A 17,405-nucleotide genomic window follows, 5' to 3' on the forward strand; every position below is an offset into this window, starting at 1 on the left:
GAGCTATACAGTCATTTCCTGATCACTTGTTCAGAAACATTGCTGCCCACATGGCCTTTAGCTCTTCCTTCCCTCTTCCTGTTGTAAATAGCCAACTGCAGCATAAGGTGTTAAACCACTGCTGTTTCCCAGGCACATGCCAGGAACCTGAGCCCCAAACTGCTGTATTGACTGGTACAGCCAGCTAAACCAGTTCTTGCCCAGTGACAGTTGCTGTGAGCACTCTGTATATGTGAAGGAACAGAGCATTCCCAGTGCCTGTGCTTATGCATATGGATGGTAAGGTGAGCCAGCAAGTGAGCATGATGAGCCAGCGAGCAGGCCTGGACACACAGTGCGTAAAGAGAATTCTGTACTGATGCTCTTACAGAACTCACAGCTGAGGAATAGTGGCAGTGAGACACTGTGGCTACTAATACGGCTAACTGGTGACAAACAGTAAAAATAAGTGTTCAGCTTTATTATAAAAAAAACTCCTACAAACCAACCATCCACCTATGTCTGGAACAACCACCATCGCTGTATCGCCAGCTGCATGTCCGCCTGGCTCCTAGTGCAAACAGACTCGCAGGGTTTAGTTGATGAAGGGAAGACTAGCAGTGTTCATGCTGGAGTACAGTCAGTGAATCCTCTGCTGTCCTTCGGGGCATGGTCCCCAGCTGCTGTAAACTACCATGGTGCCATTGATATTGCATCACGTGACACCAGCTGAGAAACTGGCCTTCCTGAACTTAACTGGAATCAGTGCAGTGCTCTGAGCTAGCCATGCACTGTAAATCCCCTATGTTCTGCTGGCCAACCATTACTTGGTGTCTGTTCTTCCTTGGCAAAGGGAAGATTCTGGGGAGCAGCACAGGCCCTTAGAGTTCTCTCTGTCCTACTGGTTCCCCTGATGCCATCTGTTGTGGCTTCCCTCAGCATTCAGTGCTGTGTAGATGTGCCCATCTACTTTCTCATAGTTTTTTTCTCAAAGCTGCTGGATCATGTTTACTTCAGACCCAGGGACAATTGACCAGAACAGCTGCTCAAGTGGACAGTCTATTCCAGAATACAGAATTCTGGAATGAGTGTGCTTCCCACTTGTTCAGGAATAAAGTGACTTTTATTCCAGAATAAGAATGTCTACACCGGAAGCTATTCTGGATAAGCTATTCTGGTCAGTTTCCTCACATAGACAAGCCCTTATTTGTTGGGAATTGCCTCCAGCCTGGGATGAGGCGGGGATGTAGATCTTCAGCAAGAGAAGAGGAACGTTAGGTCCTCAATTCCCAGCACCAGTTTTGTAACTCAGAGTCCAATCAGACTCCTAGATCCGCAGACAGAGAGTCCTTCTATATGTGGATCTGACCTTACCTCGTGGCAGATTGGGGTCAGCCTCTCCACAGCACACAGTCCTTCACTGGGCCCTAGAAAGGGTGCTTTGTGGGTCCTGGGATCTGTATTTTGGGTGAGGGCAGGCAGAGGCTGATATGTCCCCCATCCCCACCATTAGCACTGTTAAGTACAGGGTGGTTGTATGTCCTTGGGGCAGCTGTTGACTGAATTGCCAGAGAAACAGTTGCTGAAATTGGCTTGGCACCTCCTATGGGCTCCATGGACCTGGGAAATGTTTGGACACCCCTGCATCCTGCTGGCATGTGACATTAGTGGTGTATGCTCATTCTCTATGGCCAAGTCTACACTACAGAGCCTATGTTGGCATAGCTAAGCCGGTACAGGCCTATGCCACCAGAAGGAGCTCTGCTAACATGATAACAACACCTCACCCAACAACATCAGCTAAGATGAAAGAAGCACTCTTCTCTCCACACAGCTGCATCTACATGGAGGGGTTTGTCACCATAGATACATCAGCTAGGATTTTTTTTTTCACAACCCAACTGACATAGCTATGCTGACAAAATGTAGCTGTGTTGACGTGGCCTAACGCTAGCATGGGCTTTGCAGTTTGGGTGAAATATGCTCCTGTATTCAGGAAACTTTTTTATCTTAAAAGGATAAAGGCTAGCTTCTAATCTCTGTTAGGCCGATGTGTGTTGGGAGTAAGCCCAGTGATGCCAATAATTATTCCTGATTTGACGTTCATGCAGCTGAGACAAATCTAAGTTAGGTTTCCTCAGGGTATCCTATGACATGGAAGTGCTTTCATCCTGGGGTGGGGTGGGAGGGTGCTCAAGACAATCTTCACTAAATAGAAATCTCAGGCATCAAGATATGCAGCGTTCGGTGTCTCACGCTATGACAGGAGACAATGTGTTTTCACTGAGTTCTTGTTATACTTTACTAGCTAAGGAGTAGTTGCCACCTTTGCCTAGGAATGGAGATGTGTCAAGAAGGGTGAAATGTTGACCTTGGCAGTGTTTCTTTGAAAACAGCCATTTTAAGGAAACCTTACTTCATGGGGAACAACTTCTCCAGCTTACTAACATTGGCAAATCTGTGCTGAAGGGGGATAGGATAGCCCAGCAGTTGGTAATGGGGGATATGAAATCTTTCATCTCTTGGTTACCAATTCAAATCCATCCCCACTCAGAAGTGAGAGTAGAGGGAAGTGAAATGGGACTTGTGTGTCCTTTACCCAGCTTTGCCAATGGCTTCCTCTGTGACTCTGTCAGTCACTTATCCTACCTGCCTCAGTCTACCCAGCTGTGAAAAGGCTATAATACCTATCTTGTAGGACTGTAGTAAGGCTTATCTAGGCCATGCCATAAAGCACTTTGAGAATCTCAGAGAACAGGTGCAAAGCAGGAGAGGTTGGAAGCCACAATCCATCTGGTAGCAGTTCAGTGACCTGAGGGAACTTCATGGCATTTTTGGTCTAGTTCTATTACACCAGGCACTGGTCCTAGGAAATCTAGTACAGGGGCAGGATCTATATTTATTCAATAAGAATGGCAGCGGAGGCTAAATATAGACAAAGCTTAGGCATGCCAAGGTCATTCAAAGTTGCACCTATTTAACTAAACTGCCGTAAGTGGTGATTTGGTTCAAACAGTGTGGACACTCATCATCTGATTTAAAACTGGTTTATATTGGTTTTGCTTACTTCAGTAAGTGATACAAACCACATTTAAATCAGATGATGAGTGTCCATACTGTCTGGCACTAGTTTAAAATAGCTTTCGTTGAACTGGTCCCACACTTAATAGAGCCAAGGCCTCAGAAGGGGCCCATCTAGGTCTATGTGACGAAGCTGCCATCGCTGCTCTCCATGCTCTTTCACAACTGTGTGGGAAGAAATGCTGACAAGCTGATCGCTGAGATCACAACATTCATTACACATGATCCCAACTGAGCATGGAGAGAGAAGGTTCCCTTGCTTTCAGAAGCAGCGTGACCTCGTGAGTAGGAGAAGGCTTGGGAATAAGACCAAGGTAATGTCCCCAACTCTGCCCCCGACTTGATGTGCGACTTTGGGGGAATTGCTTCCCCTCTCTGTACCTTTGTTTTCCTTGTCTATTTATTTAGCTCCTCAGGACTGGGACTCTTGCTATGTGCATGTACAGCACCTAGCACAGTGGGCACTGCCTTCAGGCTCTCCTATAATAAAACCAATAGTGAAGAATAACAGTGCTCTGCCAAGTGCTTATCCTATTCCCCTCCTCCACCATACAGACATTTCAGCTAGACCAGGTTGAGGCTATCCCTCTGTTCCTCATGTTCAGAGGGTAAGGCTGTATAACCCTGAGACAGAGGAACAGTTCTCCCATATCGTATGCAACATTCCCTCTTATCAGCCTCAGCCATGCATTGCAGGGTTTCCTTTGTTAATGAGATTGCATGGAACAATTGAACCCTCAGAAGTGTTGAAACACTTTATGGAATACTGTGAAGCTGTGGAGGTTGCCTGCTTAAATATTTAAAAACTAATGTCAGAGGTTGTATAAATGGGGTAGGTTTAGTAGCTAATAATGACGCTTCCAGAGTCCTTAATTTGGTCAGGGAAAATCCTGCCTTTTCGATCCCATCTATGCTACAGAACCAGATGTGCAGGAGGCTCTGGTCACACCACCATTGTCCCCCAGACAGTTGAGACGTGGTTTTGCCCTGTGGTGTAAACGTGACCTGAACATGTTTTAAGTGTTTGTCCAATGCCATGCGCACACAACCCACCCCAAAAGTTTTTTGCACAATGCTGGAAGTTGAGTAACTCCCACCTAGACTACCAAGGTATGTCCACACTGCGAGTGAAGATGTGACTGTAGCACGGGTGGGCACACCTGAGTTAGCCCTAGCACAGGTACCAGTAGCAGTGAAGACATGGCAGCATGGGCTAGCAACCCGAGTACATATGGTCCCCAGTGGACTTGTACAGTCACTTAGTCAGACCTGCCAGGCAAGAGAAAAGGCAGATGGGGTTCAGTGGCTTAGCAGAGAATTAAGATAGAGATCCTGAGTTCAAATCCCACCCTGACACTGACTCCCTCTGCAGCCTTGAGAACACCTCTTGGGCTGCAATTCTGCAAAGGAACTGGGCAGCAACTGTGGGCCCCTACCCCATGAATGCCAGTAGCATGGGGATGGGGGAGGGGGCTCTCCGCCACATGCAGCACTGGTACCTCTGATTGTGCTCCCCCGCAGGAGACTTTGCTGTGCATGAGGCAGCGGAGGCTTGTGGCAGTCAGGAGGAGGTGGAGCTGGCTGGGGCAATACGTTCACAGGAGCTACCAGTGCCAATGGCCAAGCGGCCCCAGAAATGTGTGTGCATGCAACCAGCTGCCCCTTGGTCCCTGGCCTGGCCTCAGCACTAGTGTGGGGATGGATTTCCTCTTTCACCCCTGTTCCCTGACTCAGTGTTCTCATCTGCAAAATGGGGGCTGAAGGGAAGGAATATCCTCTCCAGAGGCGTGGTGGCTGGGTTGACGTTGTCTCCCTGAAGGGGACGAGTGAAACGCAGTATCTGTGCTGGCCACGTGCTGACTCCAAGCCCTTGTTTCCAGGGGACGAGCTAGAATACATCCGACCAAACATTTACCGAAATATCGCCCGCCAGCTGAACATCTCACTGCACTCCGAGACCGTGGTGACTGACGCCTTCTTGGCAGTAGCAGCCCAGATCTTCACGGCAGGTACAGATGTCTGTCTGGACTGGCGTGGAGGGTGGGAGCAGGGATGGGGCTGGCTTTGGGTGCAGGGCTAGACCAAAGGGTGGAGACTGTTTTGCAAATCTGCTGGAGCTGGGCTCTTTTGTAGAACACACTGCATGACTGATTTAGAAAAGAACTCCTCTGGACTGTCTTTACCTAGCATATCACTGGCTGGGATATGTCTCATTATCTGGGAGGGCTCTCCTTCCAGAGGGCCTTTCCTGCTCCTTCCAGGAGGAGCCTGTTTTTTCTCATCACCCCAGGGAGTCACTCCGATTCCAGGTTCCCATCCCCACTGCTGGCATCTGGAGCAGCCTCATTACAAGGGAGTCTCCCTCATTCCAGCCCTTGCTCTTCATGCTAGGACCCATTGCAGGTGTCTCCACTTCTCCTGGCTTCCCTTCTCCTAGCTGTAGCCAGCACTTCCTCCTTGCAAGGGAGCCTGCTTCCATCTAGCTTCCTCTGCTCTTGGGAGCAGCCAGAACTGTTCCACGACATGGGAGCCTAAGACACTCTATGGTGCTCCGTCATTTCATTAGATTTGTTCCTGAACGAGTCGGTGTCTGGAGACTTTTGATTAGTCAGATACGAGTTAGTTAGTGACCCAGCCCATGTGGTGTTGAAGGAAATGTGTGCACAATCTGTGCTGTACTCCTTCAAGGAAGCCTTGGTCTCCTCTGAAAACACCCCCTCTTCCACCCCAGTTCTCCTTTGGTGATAACGGGCTGGTGTGGAGATGGACTTGACAAAGCCTTCTGTCTACTCTCTTTCCAGACGGCCCTGGCATAACCATGGGAAGTCTGCAATGCCCTGCTCATTTTGTGAGCAGCCTAGCAATAACTAAGAGGCTGGTGGAATTACTAGCAGTGTATGTACCCCCAACCCCCATCCCAATTTTTCACACTTGCTGTCTGGTCACCCTAAATTTCTTTCCCAGATATTCCATCAGGGTGAATCCAAAGTAACCTGCAGAGCTCTTGTACTGTTCACCAAGAGGTTTACTCCATTGCTCTGGGAATTAAAAAAAATGGATGAGGTGGATTGCAGTGCTAGCCTGAAAGACTACACGGTGTGCTTGGAATGAAGAGACTTCCTGTGCACAGTGAGGTGGAGCACCACTGGCTTGGAAAGATGAATGGAGCTGGGCAACTATGACAAAATGTCTGAGTATTGGTGTGGATTGCAGAATAAATTCACCCAAGCTGTGCTCATGCCTCTTTGTGCCCATTTGAGTAGCTGAGCATTCCTTGCACTGAGGCTCACAGAAAACGAGTGTTGAGCATGCACGTTCAAGTGTTTGCAAGGGAAGTGGTTATTTTATTAGCTTGGCACTACCTACTACAGCAGGGGAATGGGGGTCTCATTTTCCCTGCTCCAGCGTTCTGACCTACAGGAAATTAAACAAGCCAGAAGAGAACTTGACTGTGCCTTTGGTAGCTAGGACTGCATGCACACAACTATTTGTGTGACTGTGACAGAGGAGAGAGGCCTGGTCATTGCTGTGGGTCCCAGCATTGCCAATGCTTATGCCTTATCTCATGATATTGGGTGATCTTAAAGCCCCAGCTCCTGGAGTCCAGTGACTAGGTGAGAACCTTGGATGGCTTTTTAAATGAGTTTCTAGAAGCTTGAAAATGTGCCCCAGGTGTGCTCCAAAGGCTCAAAACCCAGAACACAAATAAAAAAGCCCCCAAATTGGTGGGTTTTATCATGACTTTTTTAAGACAATTCCATGATTTTTGGGGGTGGGGGGAGCTGACTCATGATTTTTGATCGGGGCTGGCAATACTGGAATCCCCAACTATACAACCTAGGCCCAGCCAACTGGGGAGAAGCCACAAGGTGCATCACCAGGGTTTCCTCAAGCTGTGCACTTGTGCAGTCACACCGCGCTAGCAGGCACCCCCCACGATTACGCGCCAGCTGCACAGGGGAGTTGCCCACCATTGGGCTCGCTTTTATGCTGGCTGCTTCCAGTGCCACTGGCAGAACTCAGGAAGGTGCTCCAGGGTCATACCCCGCCCCTGCCTCAAGTGCCGCAAAGAGGATAGCCTATGAGCAGAAAAAGAAGCCATATTTGTTGAGTGAGTTATGTGCTCCTCTCTGCTATTCACACAGATTTCTGGCTGGGAGAAAGGAGCAGATTCTGCTAGTTCTAACATTCCTGGATCCAAATTACAGTTGCAAGACTTGCTGAATCCAGCAAAATTAAGTGTTAAGTCTGTGGCTGCCGGACATTCCATTTTTTGGAATGCAGAGGAAAAAAGCCTTGATTCGCAAAGAAGACAGATCTCAAATATTGTCTGAGTTGTCAAAGCCAATCACTGACGGCTCAGTGCTGGAAACAAACTGAAATATAAACTCTGCTATTTAGCGTTCAGCTTATTAAGAAAACAGTCCAGGTCTGGGACTACAGCCCTGCTCAAGTGCCCACTCTCTGTACCTTCCTGCTGGGCAGTTTTTCTCACCTTTTACCCCTTCTCCTCTCTTAGTCCATTCTTATTCCTTCCTCGACCCCTAGTGCAGCACCGAACTCCCCCCTCCACCCCTAAAACAAAGCTTGTATAATATAAATAAAATGCCTATAGTCAATATTAGAGAGACAAGACAGGTGAGGTAATACCCTTTTTTGTTGGATCAACTTCTGTTGGTGAGAGAGACAAACTTTTGAGTGTATACAGAGAACTTGTTGGGCTTGATTCTGTATTTGTGATGTGCTGAGGTTTTTGAAAGAACTGCTGAGTTTGGACAATAATGTCTACAGGAGATCAGTAGATACCACAAGATGACCACTGGCAGCTGGGGTGAAATGTGAGAGACTTCCTTAAGGTAACCTCCTGTTACTATGGTGATAAGGTAATATATATGTTAATGAGTATAAGAGAAACTAACCATGAAGAATTGGGCATCCCAAAAACAGCAGAGTGTGGAAGTTCAAATAAGGAAAAAGGGTTAAAACCCTCATAAATATGTCTGAATCCTGGTAGGTGTCAGCATAACACATTATTTAAGCTGTCTCCTGGCCTGCATGCCTTGGTGGGGAAACCAGCATGCTGATCTTAGTGGTGGGGCGCATGGTGAGGATGATGACTGACACTTTGCGTTTTTCCGCAAGGACCGGTGTGAGTAATGCAAGTGTCAGATGTTGTATATTGTTGTTTCTCTTCTTTACCAGATTGCAGGGTGTGTATTGCCATTGGTTGGTTAACAAAAGTACTGTAAGTAGTACAGAAAGAGCACCGTGTAAGTCTCTATTGTGCACCAGAGGGGCTCCCTTCTATTGGTAACCTCTCAACTGTAGCTGATTTTGGGGGCCAAACTCTAATAGATTAAAGGAGGTGTGAGCCCTCATCTTGGATGGGTAATTAGCTAAATTAACCCATATCTGCAGATACAGATACAGCAGTATAAACTATGGCCCAGGGCTAATGCTCCCCCACAAACATAGTCTGGTGCTACAGTGGCCCCAATCCAGCTCTGCAACAGCAAAAACTTCAGCTCTGAATTTGGGGGTTGACCCAAAGCCTGTTTGGAGTCAGTAGGAGACTTTCCCTTGATTTCAGGGAGCTTTGCATCAGGTTCTGGGTTAGCTTTAGTTTACCTTCAACATTTTTCAGCAAAATAAATCCCAAAAGGAAGGTTTTTTCCATGGGAAACTGAAAGGAAAAATGAAAAAAAAAGTGTTCCCTTCCCCCACTCCCTGAAACACTTGATGATTGTTACTGGTGTGGTAGGCAGGGCTGCTGACCCCTAGAACACAGAACTTTCACTTTCTAAAGGGGAGGGATAGCTCAGCATTGGCCTGCTAAACCCAGGGTTGTGAGTTCAATCCTTCAGGGGGCCATTGAGGGATCTGGGGCAAAAATCTATCTGGGGATTGGTCCTGCTTTGAGCAGGGGGTTGGACTAGATGACCTCCTGAGGTCCCTTCCAACCCTGATATTCTATGATTCTTGTTCTGTGACACTTTGTTTCCTGTGGGGTTTTGATTAGGAATCTTTGGGCTTACATGTCCCATTCCCTTGTCCTGTAGGGTCAGCATGACTTCAGGTTGCCCCACAAACTGCCAGTGGGGTAAATGCTCACACCCTCTAGTGGGAATGCAGTAAGAAGTGGTTCTCTCTCTGCTGTCTCTTGTTTTAGGCCATATGAAACTGAGCCTCAACTAGAATCCCTTGTGTATTTATTTACTGATCTCCCTCTATCTGCAATAGACATCACCAGAGAGGACTGTGGTGTGTCTGTACATATTCCCCCAGCTGTTGAAATGTGGCTCATGATAATGTTGCTTTTAGATCTGAATTGGGAGTTCTGCTTTGATGCTGAAGTGGGGAGGTTTATTTAAATAGGCAAAGGAAACACTGCAGAGTGAGCTCTGACACTGACCAGACCCCCATTGTCACGTGGCCTCCTGAGTTCTCTCCAGCAGCAGGGAAGATGGTATGCAGCAGGAGAACTCTCAAAAGCAACCCTTTCTCATTAGTTCATTTTTCCCTTGGCTAGCCAGTATTTACATACCTACAGCTCCACAGCTGGCTGCAAGTCTGCTACTTAAAAAAAACAAAACAAACTAATTCCAGGCAGCTTTTCATGCCTTCTGTGTCCTTTTGACTTGGAGTTCTAGTTCCACTCCAAAGGGCAGATGTGGGCAAGTCTCACCCTGGTTCTAGTGCTTTCCTTTCTGGACAGGTTTTCCATTCACTTCAGCTCCAAGTCACACTGAAGATACAATCGAACTCGCCTGCATTTCCTGCAGTTGGAGGTTACTGACAATCTGTTTGATTACAATTATAGATGAGCAGCATGGTTCCCCCCCAGCATGGATGGGTTCCATAAACATTCTGTAGGACATGGGGCCAGAGTATGTCTGGCTCCGTGTGAGTGTGCAGGGGGCAGAGACAAAACGGGAACCTTCTCTACTCCTGACCAGTGCTCAAGTGCAAGCCCAGCTCTTTTACTCGGGAATCGGTGATGGGTCCTGATCAGGTCACAGTGGCTCTAGCAAAGTGAGAAGGGAGGAGCTGGTAATCTATGGCCCTCAACGCCTCCATACTGCCAGCAAAGGGGTTCCATGCCAGGGGGAATGGACAGTGGATCCTGTGAAGGTGGGGAATAGGTACTTCTGTGACCTCTGCCACACTAGAAATCCTGGAGTAATTGTAAGCCCAAGTCTGCGGCATGGGGCTGCTTGGGAGCTCATGCTGGGACAGTGAACTTCTCCATATCCCACCTTGCTGCTATGGGCACAATCTAGTCCTTGGAATGGCCTTGGGTTTGCCAGTTGGGGTAAGGAGCCAAACCCTGTCAGCCCCCACCTCACTTTCGGCAGAAATTCTTAACTGGAGTCAGCAAGGTGGACACAGCGCGGGTATTGTAGCTATTTGTACCGCCAGCATTGCTATTGCATATAATGATGGCTGAACAGGTGCCATGTGGCCTGGCTGTGCCTTCACCTTGACAGTGGCAAACTGAGGGAGGGGTTGAGTTTACACCTGCAGGCTGCCTGTGGGAGGCATGCACAGCACAACTACACTTTCACCTGCCTTTGTAACAACAATATGAGTCAGCTTTTCCCCCTGCCTGTAAAAATTCTCAGCCTCTTCCTGGTTTGCTGGTGCTGTCCCGGAACAACATCCCTCTGACATCATAGACATGAAGGTTGGTATTTGAAACAAATAATCTGAATCTAGTATTGATGTGAGAACATGTTGCAGTTTGGAATATCTTCAGCAAACTAAGATGTAGCAGAGAATTCCCCAGGGCAGGGAAAACATGTTTATAAAGGTAGGTTTCTGTGATGAATGTCCTTTAGCTGGGAAGGCACTGGGTCCCCCGGGACCCCTGATTTAGTTCTTTCTCACCTGGGACTAGGCCCCCACCCTTCCTGTTTATCTGGCAGTCCTACACTGCATCCTGCCAAATAGAGGAGCCAGGTAGAGGGCTGGGGTCCAAGGCAGGGCGATGGCACAATGACAAGCCTGTACTGTCAGCCTCAGACTGCAGATGGACGACGAAGGAACAAGGACACAGGCCACGGTGGGCGTGGCTGTTCTGTGGCACCTGTTGCTAGAGATGTCCATTGTTCTGGGAGGGCTGAGTGCAGGGCCCAACGCCCCCATGGCCTGGCTGGTGGAGCATACATCTGTGTGTGTTGATTGCAGGGGCTGGGTTGTAACATGTCAGTAACTTGGGTACACTGTGCTGTGTAGACATGCCATACGATGAATTCAGCATGGCTTTGGAGTTCACCTTTAAGTGGGAACTGACTGGCTGAGCAGCAGTTCTGCAGAAAAGGGCAGTGGATGAGAAGGTGGATATGAGTCAGCAGTGTGCCCTTGTTGCCAAGAAGGCCAATGGCATATTGGGTTGTATTAGTAGGAGCATTGCCAGCAGATCGAGGGAAGTGATTATTCCCCTCTATTTGGCACTAGTGAAGCCACACGTGGAGTATTGTATCCAGTTTTGGTCCCCCCTACTACAGAAGGGATGTGGACAAACTGGAGAGAGTCCAGCGAAGGGTAACGAAAATTATTAGAGGGCTGGGGCACATGACTTAAGAAGAGAGGCTGAGGGGACTGGGGTTATTTAGTCTACAGAAGAGAAGAGTGAGGGAGGATTTGATAGCAGCCTTCAACTACCTGAAGGGGGGTTCCCACAGAGGATGGAGCTAGGCTGTTCTCAGTGGTGGCAGATGACAGAACAAGAAGCAATGGTCTCAGTGGGGGAGGTCTAGGTTGGATTTTAAGAAACACTATTTCATTAGGAGGGAGGTGAAGCACTGGAACGGGTTACCTAGGGAGGTGGTGGAATCTCCTTTCTTAGAGGTTTTTAAGGTCAGGCTTGACAAAGCCTTGGCTGGGATGATTTAGTTGGTGTTGGTCCTGCTTTGAGCAGGGGGTTGGACTAGATGACCTCCTGAGGTCTCTTCCAATCCTAATATTCTATGATTCTATGAGTCTAATAGCTCTACATTTCCGGAACAGGGGAATTCTCCCAGCAAATACATCATTGATGGATAGCTTTTCAATAACAGGAAAAAGAGGCTTAAAGATTCAGGCAACATGTACAGCTATTCCCCATAAGGGTCTGCTAGTGTGACTGCAGAGGCTTTCAAATTAGTCACTGGTCTAACCTCTGGACCAGTTAACAGGTCATTATCCTTCTGCAGCCTATGGAAATGAGTTTGGGCTCTGTCCGTGTCTAGTGGATAAGAGTCCACTTCACAGACCCCATTGCAGCTGGTACTGACTGGCCACCTTGCTGGCAATTGTAGCAGAGTGCCTGTCATGGTATAACCCCCACTCTGAACCTTAGCGTCCAAAAGATGGGGTACCAGCATGAATCCCCCTAAGCTTAATTACCAGCTTAGATCTTGTAGTGCTGCCACCAACCAGGACTTGCAGTGCCTGGTACACTCTGGTCCCCCCAAAACCTTCCCAGGGGACCCCAAGACCCAGACCCCCTGGATCTTAACACAAGGAAAGTAAACCCCTTTCCTCACCGTTGCCTCTCCCAGGCTTTCCCTCCCTGGGTTACCCTGGAAGATCACTGTGATTCAAACTCCTTGAATCTTAAAACAGAGAGGAATACACCTTCCCCCCTCCTCTTTTCCCCTCCCCAAGAGGTAATACAGATTCAAGCTCCGTGAATCTAAATCAGAGGAATTCCACCTTCCCCCGTCCCTTCTCTCTCCCTGTCTCCCACCAATTCCCTGGTGAGTACAGATTCAATCCCCTTGAGCCTCAACAAGGGGAAAAAAAATCAATCAGGTCTTAAAAAAGAAAAGCTTCTAATAAAAGAAAGAAAAAAGTAAAAGTTGTCTCTGTAATCAAGATGGTAAATGTTACAGGGTCTTTCTGCTTATAGACACTAGAGAGAAGCCTTCCCCCCAGCACAAATACAAATTAAAATTCTTCCAGCAAAATACACATTTGCAAATAAAGAAAACAATCAAAAAGACTAAACCGCCTTTCTACTTGTACTTACTACTTGAACAGAAAATTAGAGAGCCTGTAGGTACGTCTGGTCACTCTCAGAACCCAGAGAGAACAACGGACAAACAAACAACACAAAACAAAGACTTTTGTCTTCTGATTGGTCCTCTGGTCAGGTGTTCCAGGTTCACTGCTTGTAACCCTTTACAGGTAAAAGAGACATTAACCCTTTATGACAGCGCCCAAGTAACAGATAACTCCCCCTCCCCGCAACTCTACAGCAGGTACATAGAGAGGGAAGCTGGTACAGCCACTGCTTTGTTCCGTATTTAATCTGTGGACAAATAAGAAAATTGACTCTAGATCTGTCAAGTCATCCCCTTTTTATGGTGTCACGGAGTGTAGGGGAGTTAGGGCCCTGCACCCCCAACTTTTTGCGATTTACTGTGACTTTTAGCCAGCCAGTAAAACAGAAGGTTTATTAGATGACAAGAGCACAGTTCCAAGCAGAGCTTCTAGGTACAACCAGGACCCCTCAGCCAGGTCCCTTAGGGGGGCAAGGATCTTAGACCTGAGACTTGGGGTTCCCTGCCTCCTCCCAGCCAGCCCAAAACTGAAACCAAAAACCCCTCCAGCAGGCTCTCTTCCCCTCCTCTCTCCCTTTCCCATTGTCCAGTTTTCTGGGCAAAGGTGTTGACTTGCCCCACCCCCCTTCCTGGCTTAGATTACACGCTTAGATATCATCCCTCACCTAAAGTTATCCCCTGCTCTCCCATCCCCCATGCAGACAGTCCCAGTAAAACTAAACGACATTCCCAGGTTAATCCACCTCGCTCCCTACTGCGTCACATATGGGCACTAAGGGCATGATCTGAAGCTTATTAAAGTCGAGGGAAAGACTTAACAAGATATACAGTTTAAAATAAAACTAACCATAACCACAGGCATCATCCTTTATGGAGGTAGCCTAAATTCTCATCTCAGTTAGTCCCGGGTAAACCCCTTGCAGCCACTGGATTTACTTCAGATGTACCTGGGTGTAAATGAGAGCAGAATCTGAGTCGATGTCCGTAAAGGCTTGGAACTGGACCAGTATATTTGTTCCTATAATTGTGGTTGACTACCCATAGAACCAAAAGGGGACAGATCCCAGTGTGGGAATCAGTATAGTGGAGTTATGCCAACACTATGCATACACTAGCTGAGGTTCTGACCCAAGATGTCATGAATGGGGGAGGATACTGAAGAATTCTGAAGGGCTCATTAGATGGCTAGGGAGTGTATTGAAAAGAAGAGCATTTCCTTCAATATTATAAACACCTATGTACACCCACTGTCTATAGCTCTTCCTTTCCTGTGGTCTTTGTAGCCTCTTCCTGGCTCACCCTTGTGGCTGTCATGGTGACAAATAACACAGATGAGAACAATAGCCAAATGTTGACTGAGAGTACCACAGGGATGCTGAAATACACAAGTGAAGGCCATGCAGCAGGGGCTCTCCTGGCCAAATCTGATGAGAACAAAAATGGAATCAATTTGGCTATTAATTTGGAATATCGATATTTCCTTCTGCTCCCAAAGATGCAGGATTGGTGGGGGAAGGAGGCATGCAAGGGGACTCTGAATTGTAGCTAGGTTATTATCACAAGGACTTCTATTCAAGAGCACTTTGTGGTTTTTGACCTCCTATAAGACACGACTGGAACAAACAGCCTCTCGTTATCAGATGAAATATGCATAGATGATTTTTGTTTCACGCATTTTAACCAATTCCACCCCGTCTATCTACATTTGCAGTTTAAAGAGCCATTTGTTTTAATCAGATTTCATTAAAAAAAGGCAACTCCGCAGAATCCACTTGTAGGCAGGGCTGGCCCACAACATTTTGGCACCTGAGGTAGGGAGCTCAAGTGATGCCCCATACCTCCTCGCTTGGGCCAAAACTTTGAAAGGTCTCAATTCTGCCTTCTTCCTGTTCTACACCTCTCATGGTACTGCTCTGCTACCTACCCCAATAAAGGAGAACTAACAACTTAAAATGCCTTGTTCAAAAAATTTTAAGTAACACTTAATTTTCAAACACCTGAACAGCAAATGTAACTTTTCTTGTCTGCATAGTAAACACTGGCATTTTTATCTGTTTGAATAATCAAAACGATGCTTTCCGTGTCTTCTTGGTTGCAAAGATTTGAATTGCTTCCTGAAAGTCCACAGTCTGGGCCAGCTCATGCTCTACTGAGATGGTTGCAAGGCCGACCAGCCTCTCCTGTGTCATTGTGGAGCACAGATGTGTTTTTCTTAACTTCAGTTTGGAGAAGCTGCGTTCTCCACTGGCAACTTTTACAGAAAGTGGTAGACATATGCGCAGAGCAACAAAAGGATTTGGAAAGAGGGTGGTCATCTTATTTGTGCACATATATTCCACAACGGCCTTTGGAGTTGATCCTACTGAAATGTATCTTGAAAGAGTTTTCAGTTCATCACCTAAATCACTTGAATCAATATTGCACATGTCATCATTTGTCAACACTGTCTCTAGTGCCCTGCATTGCTGATGTAGGTCTTCTTCAGGTATAGTGAGGAGTTTTGGAATATCATACAACATCCCAAATATACTACTGTGTTCCTTAGAGCTGTATGGAACGTTCTACAACTGACTGTATTGCACAATCTAGCACCTGGTTAAAGAATTCAACTTTGAATTGTTGTTTGGGGTGTCTTATGGGATTATCCCATGTCTTGTAAGCAAAATGTCGTCTTCTTTGGTGACTCTTGTATTCATGAATGGGTGGGAAAATAGCTTCAGTGTGAAATTCCTCTGCCAACTTCTGTGCACTCTTCAGAATGTTTTGAAAGACTGTAAGTATGACTTTGCTTTGTCCAGTTCTTCCATTGCTCCAGATATATCAAGGTCAACACCTTGGAGTCTCTTGCTTACAACATTTATTTCAAATAGTATGTCATGCCACAACACTAAGCCACACAGAAATGTGAAGTTATGTATGTTTCTGGTGATTCCATTTCCCTCTGCCACTGTTCTCCCACAAACAGCTCCTGTCCTAGCATTATCCTCCATAATGGCAACTATGGCATCATCTATCTTCCCAATTTGATGTTTGATAGGCTTTATCGCCTCCACTCGACATTCCCATCGTGTGGCACTCAGTGGTTTCAGTGTCAGAGAGGATGTTCCCAGATGTTGCTTCAAAATTTGCCACTGATGAGCTGATGCAGAGAAAAATACATAGATGCTTTGAATTACATTAAAAAATTCAGCAGCCTCTCTAGAAGCTGATGCTGCATCACTGACTACCAAGTTCAATGAATGAGAACAGCATGGGACAAAAAAAGCTTGAGGATTTAACTCTCAGATCTGTGTCTGCACTCCTCTGTTTTTTCCTCTCATGTTGGCATCATTATCGTAGCCCTGACCTCTCCTGTCAGCTATCGCAATTCCCGTATCTTCCAGCTTTTTAAGAAGCACATTTGTCATACCAGCTCCTGTAGTATCATCAATGTCAATAAATTCTAGAAAATGCTCTCTGACAGTCACCATTGCAGGGACATTTTCACTAGGTTCTGTTGTTGTTACAAAACGCACCATTAAAGTCATTTGTTCCATATGGCTGATGTCAGGTCTGCAGTCCAGAATAACAGAGTAATATCTTGCTGACTTCCAATCTGCCACAAACTTCTGTTTGACTTTAGTTGCCAGTAGCTGTATGATCTCACTTTGAATTGTTTTTCCAAGGTAGTGGTGTGTGTACATTTCTTGGGTGATGACTCTTCTTAGATGCTCCTGGAGTACAGCATCAAACTCAGCCATCAGCTCCATAATTGTAAGGAAGTTTCCATTGTTTGGCACATACAGCTGATCTGAAGTGCCACGCAGTGCTAGGTTTTGGGTAGCAAGCATTCGCACAATGGCAATAAGCCTTTTCAGAACATTTTGCCAGGAAATAGACTCTGATGCAAACTTCTCTTGATGCTGATCATCTATGGTGGCCTTTAACCTTAGTTTCATCTCAAGCTCTTTCCACCTATGGAATGTTCTCTGGTGATTTGCTGCCTTCTCATGGCATGCTAGATTTCTAGCCAGATTTTTCCTGTCCTTTGTTCCTGTAGAACCCAATGTGGCTGGAACATCAGACTGGAAGAGTTTGCAACAAAAACAGTATGCAGCATTCTGGGTTTTTGAGTACATAAGCCATGGCCTCTCCACTTTGTCACCATTGGGGATTTCACGCCAGTAATGTGTTGGATGGAAACTTCTATTTTCATTGTCTTTGGGGAACATGAAGTTTTTCACTTGCTGTGGCCCATGCAGTACAGGGAAGTCCCTCAGGCTACTGCTCAAGTGGGTCCACAGTCCTGGATCATCTAGA

At 46.8% G+C, this 17,405-nt stretch overlaps 1 protein-coding gene across 3 annotated transcripts in view; it reads left to right on the top strand.

Moving 5' to 3' along the window:
• Positions 1-17,405, top strand: part of BOK (BCL2 family apoptosis regulator BOK) — a 38,948-nt gene that overhangs the window by 8,804 nt on the left and 12,739 nt on the right. For all 3 annotated transcript variants that reach the window (XM_050965694.1, XM_050965695.1, XM_050965696.1), the window contains exon 3: positions 4,941-5,069. In XM_050965694.1, coding sequence (XP_050821651.1) covers positions 4,941-5,069 — 129 coding nt within the window. The remainder of the gene's footprint in view (positions 1-4,940; positions 5,070-17,405) is intronic.

This window comes from Gopherus flavomarginatus, chromosome 8 (genome assembly GCF_025201925.1).
Source record: "Gopherus flavomarginatus isolate rGopFla2 chromosome 8, rGopFla2.mat.asm, whole genome shotgun sequence".
NCBI lineage: Eukaryota > Metazoa > Chordata > Testudines > Testudinidae > Gopherus > Gopherus flavomarginatus.